Source organism: Acipenser ruthenus, chromosome 9 (genome assembly GCF_902713425.1).
Source record: "Acipenser ruthenus chromosome 9, fAciRut3.2 maternal haplotype, whole genome shotgun sequence".
Lineage (NCBI taxonomy): Eukaryota > Metazoa > Chordata > Actinopteri > Acipenseriformes > Acipenseridae > Acipenser > Acipenser ruthenus.
The window spans coordinates 7,762,144-7,775,403 of record NC_081197.1 but is presented as its reverse complement, the minus strand read 5'-3'; the positions used below and the strand labels follow the sequence as shown (position 1 = coordinate 7,775,403).

General features: G+C 39.8%; 2 protein-coding genes across 2 annotated transcripts; both read left to right on the top strand.

Moving 5' to 3' along the window:
- Positions 1–4,419: 4,419 nt before the first annotated feature.
- LOC117406311 (olfactory receptor 52K1-like) lies at positions 4,420–5,883 on the top strand. Its single transcript, XM_034010248.3, has one exon. The coding sequence runs from the start codon at positions 4,423–4,425 to the stop codon at positions 5,401–5,403; it is 981 nt and encodes a 326-aa protein (XP_033866139.3). The 5' UTR covers positions 4,420–4,422; the 3' UTR covers positions 5,404–5,883.
- Positions 5,884–8,090: 2,207 nt separating this feature from the next.
- Positions 8,091–9,133, top strand: LOC117406210 (olfactory receptor 51E2-like). Its single transcript, XM_059030543.1, has one exon. It carries the CDS (start codon positions 8,091–8,093, stop codon positions 9,069–9,071), a length of 981 nt encoding a protein of 326 aa, XP_058886526.1. The 3' UTR covers positions 9,072–9,133.
- Positions 9,134–13,260: the final 4,127 nt, after the last annotated feature.

Genomic DNA, 13,260 nt, shown 5'->3' with positions numbered 1-13,260 from the left:
TCAGCAACTGCATGTATTGAAGAAATCTATGGCTAAAAGCCTTCTGGGCCCTATGATGCAGAGCAAGTTTTATGAATACAAATGGTAAACCTGATGAAAACCATCAAATTTGAATTTAATCTCTAATTTCCATCTAGAAGTGTTGCATTATAGTCAAACTTTACAAATAGTTTATGAGGTGTGTTTAATTCTGTTAAGGTGCTACCTGTATGATCTTTTGTAAGTAATTGTTTTGAAGCAAAAAAAAAAAACATTTGATGTGTAGTTTGTGTTTTTTTTTTCTTTTTTATGGTGGATGACATGAAGCTGCTAAAAGTAATTGAGGTTTAAAGGATTATTAATCTCAGAGGACATTTATAAATTAAAAGGCTCATACAGTTCACTGCTGGCTATTTGAAATTGCAAGAGAATTTTAAACAACATGTACAGTATGTCTGAAAAAAAAAAATCAAAAATATGTTTTAAAGGGATGAGTTTGCTGTGGATTTTACTGAAGATGTAGCAGTTATGCTTTGCAAATAATGTTCAATGGCAGGGGACCTAATATACTAGCTACAGCTAATGACCCGTTGCTCTATAGTCACAGTAGAGCTGATTAACAACACGTTCTAAGTTACAGCTTTTGGACACGCACACACTGCCCTGATGGATTGCTAGCGGCCACAGCTGGACCAATTACCTAAAGTTGTTCTTCTACTATTCAGATGCGTACATTTATTCCCCATCACACAAAGTCTCCTCAAGGAAGAAAAATCCAGCATCGAATTAGATGACGTCAAACCAGCAGAAAGGACTTTTTACTTGCTTTGTATCTACTGTACTAAAATACTGTTGCATACGATCTTGTCGCATCTACGAGTGAAACAGGACTCGGGGAGACCAGATGGGATTCCAAATTTGCCATTTTTATTAATAGAACTAAATAAAATAACAGTGAATCCCTGTTTGGGCCAGGGTTCACGCCAAAAATAATAAAATAACTAAATCCCTCACTCTCTCTGTCATCATCTCACACTCTGTCACTCACTGTTATCTTCTTTCTTCTACACACTCTCACTTTCTCTCTCTGTTGTTCCTGCTCTCTCCACTCTCTCTGTCTTCTGTCTTTACTGCACACTCCAGACTTTCTTCATCACTTTTAGCCTATTACTCTGTCCCTCACAGGCATGCACAACCACTCGCTCTCAAGTCTGTGCACCTTCTCCTGCTCACAGCTTGCCCCCTCCCCTACTTATAGCCTCGGGGGAGGGTTCCGCCCAACATACGGGCACACACACGCATGCACACACTAACTACCTTAATGCTAATGGCGTGCCCCGTTCCTGTACAATACATGCAACACGAAACAAGACATGACAAACACAGAGTCCAGCAGGATGCCATCGCCTGGGTCCTTACATAGCCTCCCCCTTAATCCCTCGTCCCAGAGGGAAGGACAAAGTCTCAAAAACGACCCGGTGGTCAATGGCGTCGTTGCGGGCGTGGTCTTCCCCCTTGTGTGGGTCCCCAGCCACAGGGGACAGACGGCCAGAGCCCAGTGGCGCAGAGGCCTCAGGCAAGGGGCTATCAGAAGCAGGCGAACCAGGATGGGGCAGGAGGGAATCGTCAATGGCTCCTTACCTGGGAGGGGATCTAATTGGATCCCCTCCCAGGTAAGGAGCCAGCTGGTCCCGGTGCAGGGCCACCTTGAGCCCTCTTCGTGGCAACTGCACCCAATATACAACCTCCTCAATCCACTCCAGGACCTGGCAAGGCCTGAGACAGTGGCTGTCCAACTTGGGGCAATGACCCCTCTTCCTCCTGGGGCTGTAGACCCAGACCAGCTCTCCAGTGTTAAACTGGCGCCCTTGAGTCTGGAGGTCGTAGTTCTGCTTCTGCGTGACCCCAGCAGCCTGCAGCTGGTCCCGGGTGAAGCCAGTCTTGCAGCCTCCTGGCATACTCAGGACCCTGGGATACACGGGGGGGGGGGGGTATCTTGGGGGCGGCTGAAAACCATTTTGGCGGGTGTGTGGGGCTCACATCCCTGCATGAGCGGGGCTGGAGTGCATGCAGCCGAGTGCTCCACAGCAGAGTGACAGGCCAGGATCACCAGAGGCTGGTGGGTGTCCCAGTCCCTTTGGTGGTTGGCGGTGGTCACAGCCAGCTGCACGGCAAGCATGCAGTTAAAACATTACACCACTCTGTGGGTGGAGTGGGATGGTCCTGGTCTTCTTAATCCCCAGGCACTGGCACATCTCCACAAAGACCCGGGATTCGAAGTTGCGCCCCTGGTCTGCATGGAGCTCCTGGAGGATCCCAAACGCCTCCTGGAATGGCAAATAGTATGCCTCCGGCCACTTAGTGAAACAGTCGAGGGTCACCAAGACGAACCGGTTCCCCTTCTCTGAGCATGGAAAGGGGCCCAAGACATCCATGGCAACCCTCTCCATGGGTCCGCTGACCTGGTACGTCTGGAGGGGGGCGCACGACCGGCCCGGGGGTCCTTTCTAGCCTCGCAGGGGTCACAGCTGCCACCTAACCTCCCCTGTCGCTGGCTCCTTCCATTGGCGCTGGAGGACTCCATCTTTCAAGGCCAGTCCAGACCACTGCGACCACAGCCCTCGGGTGGCAGTGGAGTGCCAAGCTACTTCCTTCCAGGGGGACCTCTGCTGGTCCTCCAGCCACTGTATCACTGGACGCAGGTCCGGGTCATCTTCCTGGTGCCTCATTTATTCGATTCTCCACCGGTACCACCACGCAGCATCTCTCCTCCTCCCCTCTGGACAATGTAGCCTCTCTCTCCGCTTCCTGCTACAGTGCGCACAGCCCTCAGTGTCTATAGTTTCAATTGTATTTTGTTCATTTCTGTGTTTTGTGTAAATGATCTGAGAGCCAGATGCTCCACCTGAGACGTGCTGCCAGCCTAGGTTTAAATATAGGAGACCAGAATGGGTTTTGACTAGAAGAAATACTGCTGCAAGTGCTGCATTGGTGGTGTTAGGAAAGGGATCCACAACCAACATAGGTGTGGGTTAGTGCACATTCTGACTTGTTACAATAGGAGATGCTTAATTAAAAAAAAAAAAAAACATAAATAACAGAACTCCCAAAATCTTTCTAAATTAATTGAATCATGAAAAAAGTACATTTGACAGTGAGCTGGATTGGAATTTGTCTTGATACACGATATATTGCAAATGTTGAATTCACTTCAACGGGAGGTGAGACTGACTAATTTCATTAGAAAGACAGCTGTACAAGACGAAGGGCCCACAAGAAGCACTGCATTGCCCCTTGTGCTCCCACAGTGTAACATAAAGTATGACTTGGCTGCTATTGCGCAGCGTGTGGAAAGTGTCCATTGGATCAACAGCACAAGGTTTAGAGTGTTATTTATGGAAACAGGTACAAAACAAAAAAGATACAGTATTTTCAAAATTCTGATCTCATAACATGTAGTTAAGGGTTATATTAAGCAATGGGCATCTGAACTCCAATTAAGAAGCAGAATTAATCAACAGAAAGCCACACCTCTGGGGAATAGGAAAGGGATTTAAAGGAGTTATTGTCAAGCGTCGGATAACAGTGTAGTCAAACTGGAGAGTGAAGAAGGGATTCCTTTTTAAATAGTGTGAGTATTATTAATGATATTATGTGTGTTAGTTGCTGAAACAAAAATGTAATAATATTTATAATATTATAAATGGATTGGAACGCTATGTAAGCTATTTATGTAATGTGGGCAATACATAAAAAACATGTAGTAAAATGAAATTTAAATTCAATTAATAAAAACAGCTACTGGTTTGCACATTATACTAACTATTATAGCCATGGGGCAGTACAATTACAACTGTAGTAGAGGACAAGGTCAAGCAAGTGTAGTAAATTACAGAGACGTATGGTAATGGGAGGTGCAATGGATGGTAAACCACATTAAAGCATGGTAAGTATAAATATGGGGAAAAGTTAATGTTACAAAATAAGAAACAAATGAAGACCTTTTGTTTTATTAGTTTGTAAAATGTGCAGGAGTTTTTTTCTTTTTTTTTTCCTTATAAATAGGAGTTATTTATAGACTGGAGTAAATGCTTGAAATATGTCCCTATGCCTTCAAATTACATTCGACTGGTAGGGTTCCAGAATCAGTTCTCCTAAATAACCCGACTAACCCTGTGCTGGAAATCCATTCACAGCGGTGGCAGCTCTGGGATATATTTGAAAAGAAAAGAAATATCAGACTTTCTACCTTACATTGTTACATGTGGTAGTGTTTTGCTAAAATAAGGTGTTTGGCTTTGTAAAAAAGAAACAGGTTGTTTAATTTTATATATACAGGAAACATTATATAGATAGCTAGATAGATAGATAGATATGAAGCAATAATGTTATTTTGTTTTACAGGTATCTGGCATGTTTAAAGCCAACAGCACTGGAATCACAATGCAAGAAAAACCAGTAGGAAACCATTCTTATACTGACTTCATTTTTATTGGATTTCCAGGATTTTCTGAATACAAGCCTTATCTTTTCATTCCTTTCTTTCTCATGTTTCTAGTGGCTGTAGTTGGTAACTCTGTAATAATTTTTGTAATCAAAACACAAACAAGTTTACATTCCCCCATGTACTTTTTAATCTTTGCCATTGCAATTGTGGATCTAAGTGCACCAATAACATTTGTCCCAAATATGTTCCTTAACCTTGTATTGAACCTAAATGGAATTTCTCTGTACGGTTGTCTTGTCCAAATGTTTTTTATCCATTTGATAAGCACCTTTGAATCAATCATACTTATGATGATGGCTTTGGATCGTTATGTTGCCATCTGTAACCCATTGCGCTATAATGATTACATGAATAGTTCTACTTTCTGTAAGCTATCTGTTGCATTCCTGATAAGAAGTGGATTATTCATTTCTGCCATTGTCATCCTTGCTAGTACTCTTTCATTCTGTTTTTCAAATGTTATTGAGCATTTCTATTGTGAGCACATGGCACTAGTTGGTTTGGCTTGTGGGGAGACAACCAAGAACAGCATAATGGGACTACTGACTATTTTCTGTATACCAGGTATCGACCTTTTGTGCATCTGCTATTCATATATTAACATTTTCTGTGCAGTGCTTAAATCTGCATCAGGAAAAGCACGTCAAAAAGCAGTCCATACCTGCGGCACTCATTTGATTGTCATTCTTGTGACATATCTCTTAGCTTTGTGTTCATATCTTGCATATAGAATAAGGAACTCCATGTCCCCCGATGTTCATATTCTAATAAGTCTTTTATACCTCCTTTTTCCATGTTGTTTCAATCCAATTATTTATGGTGTCAGGACAAAAGAGATAAGGGAACACATTTTGAAAATGGTTAAAGGAAAGAAAATAGACCCAGAAAACATTAAGGTAGCAAGTATAACAAGGTAATACATTAAAGGAAAAGGGGAACTACTATTGTTTTAACCAATGTGTATAAGACCCAGAAAACAAAAAAGAACCTGGTTTCTGGTATGTGTGAGTCAACCTGAATAAGAAATTGAATGTGCAAATACTGTGCTGGAGCACCATCATGCGAGTACAAGTGGAGCAGGTGTACCTATTGCCACCTCCCACCCACAGACAGACGCAGGCTCTGCACAGCGAATGTGACTGGAGACTGAATCACACCTTAATGAAAGAGCTGCACAATTGCACAAAGTGTATAACCTGTGTAGTGTCACTGGTGCTCAGTACTACAATACCTAGTCTGAAGATTGGCTTAAACAGTGTGAGCCAACAAAGAGCGGTTACTTCTTAAAGACATTGATGTTTGAATTTGTAAAGTCTTGTTTCTGTCCCCCAGAGACCACACTACCACCAACAAAAACAAAACAAATAAACCCCCTGAAACCTGTGTCTTGATCATAAACACGGTTCTTCTTTGGCTCTGATACTACAGTGGAAACATAAACTGAAGACACAATAATATAACCTTTTAGCATTTTAACCTTTTTACAGTTTCTATTTTGTCTTTTTTTCTTTTCTATTTTTCTTAGGGCAGAACTTAGTTTTAGCTTTTACAGTACAGACCTCATAGTTTTGAAGAAAAAAACAACACTGCTGATGTTTGAGCTTTGTCAATTTTTATTAAAGTATCAGATTACTAAACTGATTTATTAACAAATATATGTACGAAAGCAATGTATGAAACCAACATCACAGTTTCTGTTCAGTATTTACAAAAACAATAATGTAAATGTGCTATGTTTCTCAATAAAGTGAAAATGACTTAATGAAGCCAACGTAAAATGTCTGCACATTTGTAAAACTGTTCATTTGTACTATAACAAATCGCCAATATACTTCACGAATAAATACACAAACATTAGTGGGCCACAAACCCAGTATTCATTCTCTTTTTATTGATTGAGTGGTTCTGAAATATGAAGTAGGCTTTATCCCTTCTCTGTCCTTCTCACACTCAAAATGAACACACTGCAACCCTCCTTCTGAAGAGGAGCTATTTGTATATATATAAAAAAAAAACTTTAAGTTTCAAAATGTTAAAGTGCATTGAACAACATGCCCATAGAAACCCCCACCTGAGGGCCATGGCAGATCAAACGTGCAGCTCGAGTCCACAGATGTGTGCAACATAAGCAACAGACCTGCTACAGTGCCCCAAATCACAGAAACCTTCTACTGGGCAAGACAGACCTGTTTAAATTGGAACATTGTGGGCTATGTTGCTCAATGGACTATATTTCTGGGCTATTAAGGCATAAAGAAACAGTGAAAACATATTTTAGGCTAGCTGTGAACAATAACACAAAAAGTCCTTAAATTAAACAGACAATGATATCCTTGTTTAGCTGAGTGATAATAGTTAATATGTGTGTGCTTATACATGCTTCTGGTCACACTTTTTTCTATGTATTTTTTTTTCACTTCTTGTTCACGGAAAAGGATCAATTGTCCATTACATGGCATTGTACTTTAGCACAAGCAATTGCCACATCCAATTATGTAACTGCATGTAGCCAAGAGACACCCAGGTGGTCATTTAGATAACTAGCCCATTAGCACTGCAGCTAATCTGTACACACTGTACCTCACACTCTGTTTGTACCCTGCATTATTCCAGTTGTTGGAAAACGTTTTAACCCTTTGTAGTACACATCTCAATATTTTCAACTGAAATTAAATCATGATATGATAATGTATGTGAAGCATAGACTGTGTGTATACAACTGCAATCTATTATATAAAAACATCACTACCCACACATGGAATTTCTACTACTAAGCCATTAAATGATGTTCTCTCTCAGTCTATATTGCCTTGCATCGTTTTTTGCTGAGATCATTCCCACATACTTTGCCATATTTGAAATACCAGTCTATTGCAAGGAGTTACCATTAAAGGGTTAACTACGCTGCCCAGACCACTGTAATAAAGTAGGAGTAGAAAAATAGCCAATAGAAGACTGATAGCAATTCTATCGAGAATTTCCAAAAGTGCTATAAATATAGCCACCCTTAGGGTTTTTTAAGAGTGTGCCTTTCTGGATAATATTTTTGTAAGTACCATAGACTATAGTTGATTATGTAGACCTGCCCTTTTCTTTAAATATCTGGTGAATTTTGAGAAGTAATATACAGTCAGTGTTCACACACTGTTGTGCAGATGAACCAATGGTCCTGGGAAGTTAGGGTTTTCTTGTTGCTCTGTAAGTGATCTGGTTGAGTAGTGCTTTGCTGCACAGAATTCTTCAGATAATCCGGTTAACTTTATGGAGAGCTATTTGACGAAAATGATGCCCTACAGTATGTGTCATCTGATTTGTGTTTGTGGATTATATATGTAAATGTACATTTAATAGATTCACTGATGGATTCACAGACCCCAATTACCACTAATCTTGGACTACCTAATAATAATCCAAGATTAGTGCTAATCAGGGTCAGTAAAAGCAGTTGTAAATGATTTAACTTGTGTGTAAAATGTTGTTTAATGTTTTTTTTTTCAGTTTGGTTTACCAATAATAATCAGATTAGTGTTTGCTTTTACACATAGGAATCACTTTTTCAATTTTCCCTTTCAAGGTAAAACTGAACAGTAAGCAGTCACCAGCCATGCAAGAGGAATCTGTAGAACGTAGTAACCTTTCCCACACCACCTTTATTTTGATTGGATTTCCAGAACTCTACGAGTACAGACGTTTACTTTTCTTTCCCTTTTTCCTTATATATGTGGTTGTTTTGATAGGAAATTCAGTTATCATCTATGTGATCAAAACAGCTGAGAGTCTCCACACTCCTATGTATATATTAATTTCCTACATGGCAGTTATAGATATTATTGTACCAACAGCTATTATTCCCAACATGCTGCTTAGCCTGTTATTTGACTGGAACAGGATTACTTTGGCTGGCTGCCTAACTCAGATGTTTTTTGTTCACTACATCTCTTCATTTGAATCGACTATCCTCTTAACAATGGCTTTGGATCGGTATGTCGCTATTTGTAACCCACTGCGCTATGCTGAAATCATGAACACATCTGTCTTTTTAAAAATGGGTATTTTTTCAGTTATCAGAGGTGGGGCATGGATGTCTACCCTGATTATTCTTGCTCATCCTCTCTCTTTCTGTGGATCAAATATAATCAATCAGTGTTACTGTGAACATATGGCACTTGTTTCCTTGGCTTGTGGTAGTATCACTTTAAATAACATAACAGGGCTGTTAATGGCTTACACTATTGTCGGGTTTGATATTAGTTGCATACTTTTTTCTTACATAAGGATCATAACTGTGGTCATCAAAACCGCATCTGCAAAAGAGCGTCAGAAAGCTTTTCATACCTGCAGCACCCACCTGATAGTTATGTTTTTCTTCTACCTGTCAGGTAGTGTATCATTTGTAGCATACAGGGTCAGCAATACAATTCCTACAGATGTTCACACTCTGCTAAGTGTTATGTATTTAGTTGTCCCAGCAAGTGTAAATCCCATTATTTATGGAGTCCGAACCAAAGAAATCAGGCAAGTCATTGTGAAAATGTTTAGAAGAAGAATCCTTGTCTCCAGTAATGTTGTTACTGTAAAGACTTAACATAAAGTTATCTAAATCTACTGTCTTTTTTTTTTTTTGCATTGTATGAACATATAACAATCTGAGGATGTAATGGTGAAATTAAAGTAAAACTGAATATGAAAGTATATTAAAGTTTCTTTTCCTTGAATGCATTGTGTAGATTCATGTATATGCGTAACAATAAAACAGTCAGAAACAGAAATGTGAAATACTGCATTTACACCTGGAATTGCTTTGAAAGGGAAAGACTGCAACACATTAAAGCAACATGATTCACCCCCTTTCCATGTCCTGGTATAGAAACTAGAATACCAGTATGTTTCTTATATACCAACAGAGCCCTTCTTTATACACCAACAGTGCACACTCTACTTGAGTAATGAAAAACCTCTGAAGTTCAACCATGTCCTTGAATGTTATTTGTGTAAGATGTGGGTACCGGCACTACTGCAGTTACAGTAAGAGACAGATGGTTGATGTGGCTGGCTTAAGACTATAGGAACACAGTAAGGCTGCAACGCGGCACAGCAAGTGTTTGCTGTACAAATTGAACTTTGTCATACAGACATTAAATCACTGCCAAAATTCCCCCACCCCCCCATGAATTTACTTCAAGTTTAAAAAGCACTGTATCAGTGCAAAGTAGACTTGAATTTGTAAACTGGCCGATGATAAATATGCTGTATATGATTAATTGCCAAGGTTTGTACACATCGCAAAGGGCCTGGGCTAAAATCAAAGTCTCATTGACTTGAATTCTAGGGTGATCTAATTTAATAGGATAAAATTGAGTCTTTTTTATGTTCCCAATGTTTTACTACTTCAGCTAGCAGGCAATTCCATGCATTCTAAACTTACTTTTACTCAGCTTCTACCTGTATGTATGTCCTCTTGTTCAACTCTTTTTGCCAACATTGTGTCCCAATATGATATGAAGTTGTAGCAATAGTCTGCACCAAAACAATATGGTAATATATTTATATTAAAGCTGTAAATTAAGAGAACTGTTAAGGAAACTGTTCTGTATTTTGTGTACAGAAGAATCTCAGAGTTACACACCGCACAGTTACAAACTGTCAAACAAACACAACTTCAAATGGGAAACAGGGCTCCTGGTTACTGTAAAAACTATGAAGATTTGAATAGTCATATACAGTTGTTTTCCTGGCTGTTTTTTTGTTTTTCTTTTCTTATTATTATTGCTCAGGTTAAAGCTATGGTACACACACATCAGATAACTGGAAATAATTTAAAATTCACGGGGTGGGAGTCATGGCTGCGAGAGGGAGTGTTTTTTGCAATTTAGGATTGGAGGCTTGGCCTCTAGACAAGGGAGAGAGAAAAGGACGGGCCAGACTCCAACCGAGAGAGCCTTCCCTATGGAGTCGAGGCTACCACAATATTGAGAGAGGAAGAAGTGTTAGTGAGATAAAACAAGGTAAATACTCTACCCTCAGTCATTCTGCATTCTGTAGCAATCTGAATACATGTTGGATTATAATTAACAGTTAACAGATTTCATTCTCCTTGGCTGTTATGCATACTTTGGTGACATCTTCCTGAATTTATCTTCTTTTCATACAGTAAACAATTGAAATTAAAATATGGACATCGTAGGGGACTCCTGAGTGGCGCATCCATTAAAGGAGCCCTATAGCCTGGAGGTCACCGGTTCGAATTCAGGCTATTCCACTGCCGACTGTGGACGGGAGATCCCAGGGGTCAGCACACAATTGGCCGAGCGCCACCTGTAGGGGGAGGGCTTAGGTCAGACGGGGTGTCCTCAGCTTGCCGCGCACCAGCGACCCCTGTAGACTGGCAGGGCACCTGCGGGCTTCCCTGTAAGCTGCCCAGAGCTGCGTTGTCCTCCAACGCTGTAGCTCTGGGTTGGCTGCATGACGGGCCTGCAGAGTGAAAAGAAGCAGTTGGCTGACGGCACACACTTCAGAGGACAGCGTGTGTTCGTCTTTGCCGCTCCCAAGTCTGCTAAGAAATAAATAATAATAATAATAAAGTCAGTACAGGGGTGGTAGCAGTGAGCCAAAATACAGTCTAAAATACAATTGGGCATTTCAAATTGGGAGAATAACAGGGTAAAATCAATTGGACTAAATTAAAAAAAAAAATAATATGGACATCGTAAGAAAGGGATTTACCTATTCTATAAATTATGAAGGAAGTCGAACCAGAAATATATATATAAAAAAAATAAATCATGACAATGACATGTGTGGTGCATGTATGATGCCTTTCACCTGGCAATGCCAGAGGCAATATTTAACACAGCCCTAATAATTCTAACATAGGAAAAAGACATGCAGAATAGATGAAATCCTACTATGGCAAAAACTACAACCCCACTATGCTGTTAAGGGTTGTGTCTGCCCAAGCCAATTGTACCACAGCCATGTGGTCACAATAACAGTGCTTAATTATAAAACGCCAATCTATTAGCAAGAAAGGTTTTTATCATAACTGCTAAAGTAGCTTTCAGAACACCAAATAACAATATTATGGCCACTCATTTTTTTTATTATTATTTCTGAATAATGCAAAGGATTACATATCGCCTTATACCGATCTATTGCCATGGCCAACACGATGGTGGTTTCCATTGTGACAAATTAATGAATACAAAATATTTGAGTAAGACAGCTCCCAAATAGTTAGAAAGTTTAGAATCAGGTTTGGTAAAAATGCAGTGACAATGCCAATGTCAACTAAAGCTAAAATGGAAATGGAAAGGTACATTGGAGATTGCAGACTCGCTTTCATTTGAATTAGAATAATAAGTCAAATATTGCATGTTGTGTTCGCTATGTATATAATTAAACAATAAATACAATGAAAATGTTTCCCATTAAAAAAAGGGAATCCAAGTAGAATGACTTCTGATAGATGAAAAAACGTCCATTGATAATTGGTCAGAACAGAGGTCAACCAAGCACAGTCCAAAATTGTGTTAAGATTAGGGTTATGATATGGATTCATTGTGCATTAAGGTTAAGATGAGAGTTAGGGTTAGGGTTGGTGCTCAGTTTGTTTTATTTTTTATGATTTAATAAATGTATATAAACATGTTAATTATTGTTTCTCTTAGGTAAACTCCTAATTGTTGTATTATTTTTATGTAAAATGAAATGCTGTTAAAGGGCCAGGATTGTGTTTGTTTCAACCCTAAATCATCTCTTACACTATATGTATTAGCAGCAAGCTGCCTGTTGTATCAGGGGCCTGCTGGCTCTGAAGCAATCCAAAATGGAACACAGCTCAGCCATGCACAGCCATGCACAGCCCGAAGCTACTGTATCTTGATTTAATAACACAGCTCAAATTGCAAGTCAGTATACTATGCTGCTCAGGTTAGGGTTAGGGTGAGGGTTAGGGTAAGGGTTTGGGTTAGGATTGGGGTTCAATCAACATGTAAACAGCAATGTGTTACCTGACAATAAACATCTTGAATTACATAAACAAAATCTAAATAATATTTAAGATATGCATATGCAGCAGTGTGGAGTAGTGGTTAGGGCTCTGGACTCTTGACCGGAGGGTCGTGGGTTCAATCCCCAGTGGGGGACACTGCTGTTGTACCCTTGAGCAAGGTACTTTACCTAGATTGCTCCAGTAAAAACCCAACTGTATAAATGGGTAATTGTATGTAAAAAAAATAATGTGATATCTTGTGTAACAATTGTAAGTCGCCCTGGATAAGGGCATCTGCTAAGAAATAAATAATAATAATAATAATCTTTAAAGCATCATTATATTAGTTTCACATATAGTGCCTTTCATTACATTCAGATCACTTATAATAGCCAGTACCTGGATTAGTCATTCATAGACCCAGGTGAAAAGTGGGGAGACTAAGTGCATACAAACTGATAAACACCCTCCCCCCCCCTCCCCTCCCCTCCCCTCACTTACGGTAATACTTCTGAGACACCAGTATCTGAGCAGCTGAAAGCAAGCCTGCGGCCTCTTTCAGCGACTGCATGTATTGAAGAAATCTATGGCTAAATGCCTTCTGGGCCCTATGATGCAGAGCAAGTTTTATTAACACAAATTGGTGTGATACTGAAACTCTAATCCATCCAGAAATGTTGCATTATAGTCAAACTTTCCAAATAGATTACGAGGTATGTTTAATTCTGTTAAGGGGTTACCTGCATGATTTTTTTGTAAGTAATTGGTTCGAAGCAACAACAAA